At 27.4% G+C, this 10,676-nt stretch overlaps 2 protein-coding genes across 2 annotated transcripts in view; both read left to right on the top strand.

The window, feature by feature from the left end:
- LOC129971486 (acetoacetyl-CoA synthetase-like) overlaps positions 1-5,673 on the top strand; it is a 34,743-nt gene extending 29,070 nt beyond the window's left edge. The window contains exons 16-19 of the mRNA XM_056085304.1: positions 870-928; positions 1,546-1,748; positions 3,813-3,971; positions 5,489-5,673. Of these exons, the coding sequence (XP_055941279.1) occupies positions 870-928; positions 1,546-1,748; positions 3,813-3,959 (409 nt within the window). The 3' untranslated portion in view covers positions 3,960-3,971; positions 5,489-5,673. The remainder of the gene's footprint in view (positions 1-869; positions 929-1,545; positions 1,749-3,812; positions 3,972-5,488) is intronic.
- Positions 5,674-8,924: 3,251 nt separating this feature from the next.
- On the top strand, positions 8,925-10,175 carry LOC129971811 (glutamate receptor ionotropic, delta-2-like). Its single transcript, XM_056085787.1, has one exon. The coding sequence runs from the start codon at positions 8,925-8,927 to the stop codon at positions 10,173-10,175; it is 1,251 nt and encodes a 416-aa protein (XP_055941762.1).
- Positions 10,176-10,676: the final 501 nt, after the last annotated feature.

The following is a 10,676-nucleotide window of genomic DNA, read 5'->3' on the forward strand; positions in this document are numbered from 1 at the left end:
TCAATAACATTACACCTGTTCTAATGGAATATTTCCAATGGAATCGAATCTAATATGATCATAGTGCCATTAAAACTTAAGATTTCTGTTAATCTGTTTCAAATTGAATTATATCTTTTGTGGTAATTTAAAATCACTTACTAATTCCACAAGTACAACGTCATTTCAGAAAAAAGGATAAGCAAAATCTTTCTTCCTTAACTTTCAACATTAGAAGAAGAATTCGCGATTAAATATTCAATGATACAATGAAAAACGATGTGAATTTTATTGAAATATTAAATTGTATTGTTGGCAATAAAACAAAAAATTCATTTAAACATTTTTTTAAAAAAATCAAGAAAATTCTGTATAAAAAAATCAGTATTATTAATAAATTAATTTTTAAAAATATTTTTAAATGGAATTAAAAAAATGAATTTTAGTCACTGGTATTTTCAGAAGTCATTCTAGAGAAGGTCAAAATTACACCAAAATAATTTTCTCAAGACGGCAAAATAATTTTCAATTAAAATTCTAATTAATTTTTAAATCCTTCCGAAATGCACATTCTTACCATTTAAAGTACACTTACGCCAATTATTGTTTATTCTTTGTCAAATGGTATATCTGGTAACGCATCAACACATACATATTCACAAGTCTCCATTTTCCTTTAATATTAATAGAAATTACATACACTATAATGGAGTATTGAAATTAAAACAAAAAAAAACATAATTATATTTCAGATTATGAGAGAATATTAGGTATTATTTTTAAAATATCAAGCTCAAGTAAATATTCTTTCCTTTTGTTAAATTTTGCAAATTAGAATATTTTCTCAGAATGAATGAATTCAAGATTTTCATATTTGTAATTTTTTTCAGTGATGATGTACTGATTCAGAATGGGGAACGATTCGCATCAGGCGACATTTACTTTGCAAGTAAGATGCAAGTTTCAGAATGCCTTTATATTTAAAATAAATGCGAGGATTAACGTTAATGGATCTTATCTTTTTAATAATAACTCTATCTTATTAACATCATATTTATTATTTCTTATATTATACATATTATGCATGAATGCAAGAAATTTACTGTCTTAATTTATTAAAAAAGTAACGTCATCTCTAAAAGAGTAATTGTCATCATATTACAAAAAGTATTTAAAAAAGTCACAAGAGCATGCGAGTTTAATTAAATTTAAATATATTATAAATGTACCAATAAAGGAAAAATATATTCTCTAATAAATTTTTTTTTATTTTGATTTTTAAATCTTGAAATCAGTGCTTAAGGTAGATAGGTTAAGAAGTATTATAAATCGTTCATTACAAATTTTATTTTTCTGCCATTTTTAAAACAAGTGTCATTCTAAAAGTTATTGTATTATTGGATAATATCTCAAAGGTTTTGTTTCTGTTTTTTCCAGCCTTTGATTGTCTATTATTTAATTAATATTTTCTTTATGAAAGTTTAAAATATATTAAAGTTCCATAGATATGATCATTTTTTCCTGAAACTTTGTAATAACAAAGATTATTTATCATTTTCTTTCCAGTTCATGACATTGAAGAGATCCAAGATTATATTTGTGTTGGACAAACAATGCCAAACGGAGACAACAGAGCTATTCTCTTTCTCAAAATGAGAAACGGATACAAATTCACCCCTGAATTTAAACAGAAAGTTGTAAACAAAATTTCAAATGAGCTTTGGATAGATTATGTTCCTCAAGTCATCCTGGATGTTCCAGACATTCCTGTAAGTCTTTAACAGGTTTTTTTAATTGTGTGATAGATTTTTTAATTAAAATATTTTTTCAACTTAACGTAACTGTAACCTCAAATACAAACGTGAATATTGACATGAAAATAAACAAATTCCCTGGTAGGTACAATAATGGTGTGTGGTTGAGTTACTCCTACGTCAAGTTGTATCTATATGTGAAGATATACATAGTTTATATTTTGTATACGGATCTGTAAAAAATGGTTGACCTCCTACACTGAGTTGAAATTTGGAATATTCTTCAAAGACTATTCTTGACCAATATGAGAAAGGAAATAATTCATTTATTGATTGCTAATCGTCTATGGAAACCAGTTGGCTTACCGAGAATATAGGTTTCATTAATTTTAAATTAAATGATTTGGATATAACTTCATGCTCATGAATTCCTCAAATTGTCTGATATTAAGGCCACATTATTTCGTCTTACATATATTCTGTTCATTGTAAACGTGAGCATATATAATGGGAACCAGACCCATATCATAGCATTATTAAAAATGTAAAAGCTCAATTCATTTCTCATTTCATCTTAGTTCATTTTTTTAAAATTAATTCTATTAATTTTTGTAATATTGCAATTTTATTTCTTCTCTTTTTCGTATTAAAAAGTATACAGATAATAAAAGAATCCTCTTTCTATTCTTTCAGAAATGAAAGAGAATCGCGAGATTAAATATTTGTTGAAAGAAGGAAAAATTGAATTTCAGGGCAATTATGTACTCTTTTGTTAAAAATTAGAAGAAAAAATTCAAAAAATTGCCAAAATGCAGGAAACTTTTGCAAGAATATTAAATTGATATTATTAAAAAGACATTTTTTTATTTTAAAAGATGTAAAATTTATTTTTATTCAATTATATTTTCGGACTTTATAGCGGTAAAATGCTAAAATTTAACTGAATTTTCAATTAAAATTCTAATAAAATTTTCGAAGAAATCGCTCTAAAGTACGCGTTTCCATTCTCCAAGTTATATATATATATATGTCGTTGCTGTTGGTCAAACTCCAATACACACATACATATTTATAATTATTATTTCTAGAGGTAATAATATTATTATTCAATAGTTATATTTAAGTTGCCAACTTCTATTCTCATTTGGAAAGATACTCTAAAATACATAAAGAACAATTTTGTAGGTTGCATGAATTTTAAAAAAATGTGTATTGTTGAAAAAATTAAAATTGGACTAATTTTTTAAGTCCCCCATTCCTAATAAAATAATAAAATATTGTTTAAGAAACTACTCTTAGAATAATACCGTTTTAAATAAAAATAAAAAAAATTGACACATCTGCGACCATAACTGACCGAATTACAAAGTTATGAATTTCCTCATTGTAGGCCAATTAAAGACGGTTTCTAGAGACTCCTTTTAGAAAGACTTTCAAGAAACAATTTTTAACATATCTCTGTCGATTATATCATTGAAATGGTCTAAAATCATCAAAAATTGTAATTTTTAAACTTGCTCAATTCAACTTCCCCACTTTTAGTCAAACAAGAGTGATACCTCTTTGTTTAACTTGTTAGTATGACATGATTATTTTACTAAATATGACTTATATAACTGTATAGAAATTGAAATTTCATAATTGGTTTTAGCAGTATATTCATCGACTCGAACAGCATAAAAAAATTCCATATATCATTTAGAGCATTATTTTTTTAGCATTCTTATTTAACAGTTTGAAAATTAGTTAATTGCGAAGATCGGATTTAAATTTTGTCATTCTACGTAACTATAACTTAACTATTTTACAATAAAAAATAACTAAATGAGTAATTATTGTTGCCAGAGGAGAAATTTAAATATTTCTGCACCAATCATAAAAGTATTTAATAATAAACTCATCAATGAGTTTGATTATGGAATACTTTTGATTCTTTACAGACAATTCGAAAGTGGTGAAAAATTTAGATCACAAATCATTGGCAGGTTGATTCATACTCAATATACAATAACAAAGGCTTAAATAATATTTAAACTATGTAACATCATTGTTTTACAACTTGTTTCTTCTTTATTTTAGTATAACGTGAACAATAAAAGAATGGAAAGCGTAGTTCAAAAGATAGTGCAGACCAATCAGGTGCCAACTGTCTCGAACATCAAGAATCCTCAATGCTTAAAGAATTTTTGCAGTAGGCCCGAAATCACAAATCCTGATCAAATATAAGATGATTAAGAGGTTGGTAATTTATTTGACATACTAGGGCTAGCCTCTCGATTACTGATGATTTTTTCTTAAATAAAGCTTAAAATATTATCTTTCATTTACTTACTAAGAGCTTGTGGTGATGTTCATGTAGCGAGAGTGTGTGGTTACCGATGCTGCTGCGCCAAGTGCGTCTGGCGACTTTGATTACCGCGCCAAGTGAGTTTGACGACTTTGGTTGCGGGTAGATGGCGCCACAACAGCTGTACGAAGGTTGTATGTTTATCGTCCGGGTCACCAATTTAACAATATGTGAATGCGCGAGGATAGAACCTGGGACCTTGTGGTTGGCAATCCAGTAACTAAACCATTTTACCAAAACGATCGTTCGGGTAGAAGAGTTGTTAACTAGCTTATATGCTATTCACCACAAGCTGAAAACTATCTGCGGTGAAATCGCATTCATAGATTTTGATGTTAATTTCTTGAAATTTTTACTTTTTATGTACGAAAGTGTACATAACTTTTCCATGTGCGTATTTGTTGTCGTCGAAATAATAAATAAAATTGTAATAAAATTTCAATTTCTACTTTATATAAGAAAAAATTTCATATGAATGAAAAACTGATAAAAAAATTACAGCCTTTTAGATCGAGCCAATTTTACTTATTGTATAAATGAGCAGCCTTCGGCCATCAACTATTCGAACTGGAGGTTAAAAGAAATAAGTTATCATTAATCATATATTTAGAAGACAAGAATTTTAATACGAAATAAAAACTGACAAAACTGGACGAATGATTGAAATAATGTTCTTTTGTTTTATCAGTTCGTTTCTATTGATTAGATATTGGCAGAAAATAAAGTATTGTTTATTTCAATTCATAATAGCTATATTATTTTGAAGATACACTATATTTAACAGATAAATTTAATCACATTAGTCAATTTTAATGAACTATATACTTTACAACAAAAGCACATATTGTTTTAAATTAAATTTGCTCAATAAACAAGGGACGTTCGGATTAATTAGCTACATTTGCAGAATGACGAAACTGATTGGTCAACTTAAAAAGCAAAATCAATCCAGTTGTCAAGTTAAGGAACTTTATCAGAATTTTTTTCCTTTCAGAGTGATTGTAAAGTGCAGTGGTATTTTTGATTTTTCTGAAAACCACTACTGCATTTAAACGATGCTGCACGTGTGAGCCAGGAAATTATTCATAGCATATTTAGGTATTATGAACTTTTATATGAAACAAAAACTATCGAAATCAGTTACAAGCTATAGCTGAAAAATTGCAGTGATCTAATGATTTTGGAGATATCGCTCGAAAATGGAGGTTAAAAGAGACAAGTTTTCATTAATGATATATTTAGAAGCCTATAATTTTAATACGAAATAAAAACCGACAAAATTGGACGAATGATTGATATAATGTTCTTTTGTTTTACCAGCTAGTTTTTATTGATTAGAGATTGGCAGAAAATAATGTCTTGTTTATTTAAATTCGTAATAGCTTTAATTCGTAATATTATTTTGCAGGTACACGCGTGCAAGAAAATCCATGATGAATGGAACGTACGCAGCTTATCCACTTTTGATACCACTTTTTAAAATTCTTCTACTGCATTTTTATTTAATTATTTTCCATAGAGGAATAAACATAATTTTTTTGTGTGTGTATGATGTATTTACAAATAAAGCTTGATTATTTATAATATTTTAAACGGAATATCGTCAGTAATTCGAATTCCTTATCAATTCGCTTCATTGTCCTATAATGTAATGCTGAAATATTGCTTAAAATTTGATTTTATTTTGGTTACTTTGAAGTTACTTTAGTACTAAACATTGTAAAAATTTATTTTTACACACTTTTATTTAAGTTACTTTCATCTATATTTTAAAAGTGGAGCATTTATAATACTTTAATTTTTATTTACTTCTTGATATGTTAATTTTAAAATTTAGAATAGAGTATTCTTTATGGCCATACACTAGTTTAAATTTTCAAAACCTAATTTTATTTAGTTCTGATTTAATACAAAATTCTTGGTATGGTAAAAAAAATTAAGAAAAATCGTTAACAAAATTCAATAATAATCATAGTAATTAATTATTAAATATATAAAAAACTAAGAAGTAAAGAATAAATTTAAAAGAATTTTATTTTATTGCAAACTCTTATAAATGTACTGATTGTTTTTATTTATCTTTTTATATCTGAAATGTTTTTATAATTAAACATCATCGTATCTTGGGGCCCATTGTGTATTGTTTTACGTGATAATGTATTTAATCAGTCACGCAATAAAATATTCATAACTTTTTAAAAGCTGTTTGAATATGTTAGATATCAGTTTCATCGTTTTTTTAACTACACATTTATTTATTTAAAATGCTGTTTATTAATTACTCATTGCAATTTCTTAATTATTAATTTTTTTGGAAATTGCTACTGTTATCGCTTTATTTACTGAGATTGCTATTTGATTCTTTATGTTCTATGTGTTATTAAAACTGCTAAATTTTAAGCCTTTTTTTAATTAAAAATCATTGCTTTCTCATGTGCATTTTAAGAACAAATTTTCCAGACTTCAACTCTTGTACTTTATTTAGCTTGGAATCAGCCTACAGCCTCATATCCTGATTTTCACATATAGTTTTGAAAATTATACTGTTGCAAATTTATTTAAATTAATAAAATTATATATATATATTAAATATATATATATATATATATATATATATATATATATATATATATATATATATATATATATACATGTATATATATACATGCATACTATGGATGCTTTACATTTGAACATCAATTCGTTTAGCTCCAAAACTACTTTGGTGTTAAATCAATTGTATTTTGGTGTTAATTGGTTAAAAGTATATAATTTAGTTAAAAGGAAATATTTAGCATTTGATTTATTGTGTGATGCTTTAAGAGATTAAAATAAAAATGAATTGTTTAATATTAAATTGAGCATTTTGAGAAAATCTCCATTTTGATGGATGTTACTATTATATCTAGCAAACATTCCTATTAGGCCGTCTTCAATTAGCAAATAATTTAATAAAATTACTATGTGTCTGTATACCTCTTCCATGTAAAAATTACAAATAAATATTTTATGTTATATATTGATGTGTGTGACTAAAAAGTTTTCATTCTTTATTTGAGTTCTATCGTAAATAAAAAACAATGAGGTACTCTGTTGATAGTTCTCAAACACTTTAACATTTTCACTTCTTTCCTATTATTTTCAAACAAATTATTTGCTACTATTTCCAACAAATATGCAAGTAATAACATTCTTTGTTAGCCTATTTTAAATATAATTCTTATTGATTTGAAAACATTTAATTTACGAAAAAAAGGATGTCATAATCATCTAGAAAATGTTGATGCATATTCATTTAAGCATATAAAAAAAAATTTGTATGTTATACAGCATAAGCTTTTCTGACACTGCTATCTGTACACATTTTACATAAATATTTTAAGCGGAAAAAATGAGTTAGTAAAAAAAACCAGTTATTATAATACAAATGCGAAAAGCAAGTTTTCACATTTTCACTTAAAATTCTTGACTTGTTAAAATCATCAGTTTCAAATATTGACACTTTTTACTTTAATCAAATAAAGTGCATTAATATATATATATATTACTGTATGTAATAAAATGTTCTATTGAAAAAATTCTCTAACAAATAAATCTTGTAAAAAAGGTAGAGATATTTTAAATTAAAGAAACATCATCATTATTTTGACTACGCTTATTTATATAGAGGTAATAAAAAAATGACTCAATTATAAAGTAAAGACGATTTTAAATAAATTATATGAAACTGTAGAATTGATAAAAAGAATCAATAACTATTAAAGAACTTATAAAAAGAATCAAAAAACAAAGTTAATTCAAATTCCAATGTAAGAAGTAGAATTTTCTATATAACCGACAGAAATATAAAGTCCAAAAGCAAACACGAATTCATTCACGAAAAATAAAATTATTTAAATTATATCCATTATAAACAACAGAAATACATATGAAAACTATTCTTTATAAAATATTTTTTTTTGATTGTTATTAAAGATAATTGAGATAAGTAGCTTTTTCCAATGTTATTTTTGTTAATCGTGTTAAGACAACCAAATCAAGCAATAACTTATTAAATGGTATCAAGATTTAATGGCTATCTCTATTCTTTGTATTTTATTATAAAAGCTGGAGAAGAAAAAGCAATTGATTTATGCATAAATTTCAATTTAAATAAAACTCATAATTTCTTCTCGTCAAACAACAAAAGGGTCAATATAAAGAGTTTTGCATTTTTTTATCAATAATTTACCATCTGGAAAACAATATTCCTTGTTAAAGCAAATGGTTGCTAAAGACGACAAAAATCAAATGATCAATCAAAAGTGAAAATGATACAGTTTGCTTAATGATGAGTTTAACTATGGAAAGAAAGACATATGCTAAAATAGATGGCAATTTCCGAAATAAAGATAGAATAATTCAACAATATTTGTATTCATTGCATTACAAAAACGCATTATTGATTTGTTTTGTTCAGCTTATCTGTCAAAAATCAATGTTAATAATGGAAAAACTGCCTCGGGTGAAAAACTGAGAAGCTGGACGGTTATGTTCTTACGACAAAACAATTTTATTGATTACTTTTAATAACTCTTCTTTTGATGTATAATTTTCCGATGTGGTGTAAAGGAAAACGATTAACTTAATAACAGTTTAAGGTAGTATGCAAAAATGCAATTTAAGAAAACAACAACTATTTATCTCAAAACAATTGTTTGTCATGTAGTAAGGCTTTATATCAGATTTGCCTAAAAATGGTTTTACTGGATAATTTGTAGAATTATCTCATCCATAAACTGCCAGCGTTGTGCAAACACTTTTTTGTAACTGCCATGAGAGGGGATCTCTTATATTTGTAAAAAATGAAGTTTCCTAATTTCTTAAGAGTAGCTGTGTTACCCCTCCGACATCTAACGGAAATCAGCTATCACGAAGACGGAAGCATATTCTTTACGGGTGGTGTAGAGGCAAATTTCATCCAGGTTTTATCTCAACTACTGGGATTTCACTACCAGCTTATTACTCCAGAAGATGGCGAATGGGGGCAAAAGACAAGTGATGGAAACTGGACTGGCATTGTTGGACTAGTCCATCGAAATAACGCAGACATTGCAATTGGTCATTTGACAATTACTCCAGAGCGGCTAGCAGCTGCTGATTTCTTGCCTTACGGTGTTGAAGAAAATTCATTTGCAACCAAGCGACCACGGTTTTTACCAAGGGTGTCATTCTACACGCTACCCTTCGACAATCTCGTATGGATTCTGATCCTGTGTACAATCTTAATCATGCCATTTTTATTCAAAGTTCTTTTGCACATGAAAAAGGCTTTCCGAAAATTGTTTTTGAAGATGCTCGGAATTATTCTGGGCCAGCAGACAAATATTGAACCGAAGAGATCTAAGGACAGAATTCTCATGGGAGTTTGGATATTTTTTGCGTTTATAATCGCATCCTCTTACCGAAGTGTGTTGTTATCTTGCATGACAGTTCCATTGTATGAGTTAGATATTCGAACCATTAAAGATTTAGCCGATGCCCTGAGAGAAGGAAGATATACAGCTTCATACGGTGAGGGATCAGTTGACAGAGAACTTCTTATGCAAAGCCTTGATGAATCGTTGAGGGAAATTGGTAAATACATAGTTCCGCAAAACTGGCTAATCGACAACAATATTGTAGTAGCTCCGACCAACATTAGTAATTACCATGCTGTTTTCGGGCCAAGATTCTTTTTTCTTTTAGAATACGGGGAAGAACCTTATACATCGAAAAGAATTTTTAAAGAGACCATTTCGTTTTGGAATGTGGGATTAGCTGTCAGAAAGCAGTTTTGCTGCAAGAAGCAGTTAACCAAGCAAATCGCTATGATTATCAACACAGGCATTTATGAAAAAATTTACCAAGAGGAGTTATTTAAAACCAGGATAAACTTTAATTGGAAAGAAGTTGAACATAGTAAAATAACAGCTTTATCGATGTCCGATTTATTAGGAGTTTTCGTTCTTTTGGGTGCAGGTTATTGTATAGCTTTGTTTGGATTTCTGCTGGAAAAGAGCAAAATAATAGCAGAACATTTTTTTGCCAATTTGAATGATCATAAGAGTGGATAATTAAATTGGGCCCACCTGCTTTCTATAACTTCATCATCTTTCTTCAACCATTTGCTTCAAAATTTCTGGACATGTCTTATTAGTTCGGCTTTTTAAAAAATATCCACGCATATTTCCAATGTAAAAAAGAGTTATAATATTTCAAATCAAAATTTAGATACCTGACTTGTAATAATGTAATTGCCAGTCAGCCTCAATGACTCTTTTTGTTCCTAATTTCTTCATTTGCAAAGAAAGTCATGTCTCTTACCTCCCTTGATTCTATCATGACTTTTCTCCATTAGTTCATGTCTAATGAACTTGCAAATTATAGTGAGTATTGAATAAATATATTTAATTTAAGTAATGTAGTATCGAAAATAATAGAAAAATAATATTAATTAATAAAAGGCTCACATCTTTTTTATACTGGACGATTTCCTTTCCTGAAATTTTATCTATGGAATAAAATCGGCTAATAAATAAATAACTTGTGGCTAAGAAATAACTTCTTTTTTTATT

Source organism: Argiope bruennichi, chromosome 6, assembly GCF_947563725.1.
Source record: "Argiope bruennichi chromosome 6, qqArgBrue1.1, whole genome shotgun sequence".
NCBI classification, from domain to species: domain Eukaryota; kingdom Metazoa; phylum Arthropoda; class Arachnida; order Araneae; family Araneidae; genus Argiope; species Argiope bruennichi.

Bases quoted from the DNA above. Each gene is read 5' to 3' on its own strand.
- LOC129971811 (XM_056085787.1), top strand. From the start codon at position 8,925: ATGAAGTTTCCTAATTTCTTAAGAGTAGCTGTGTTACCCCTCCGACAT.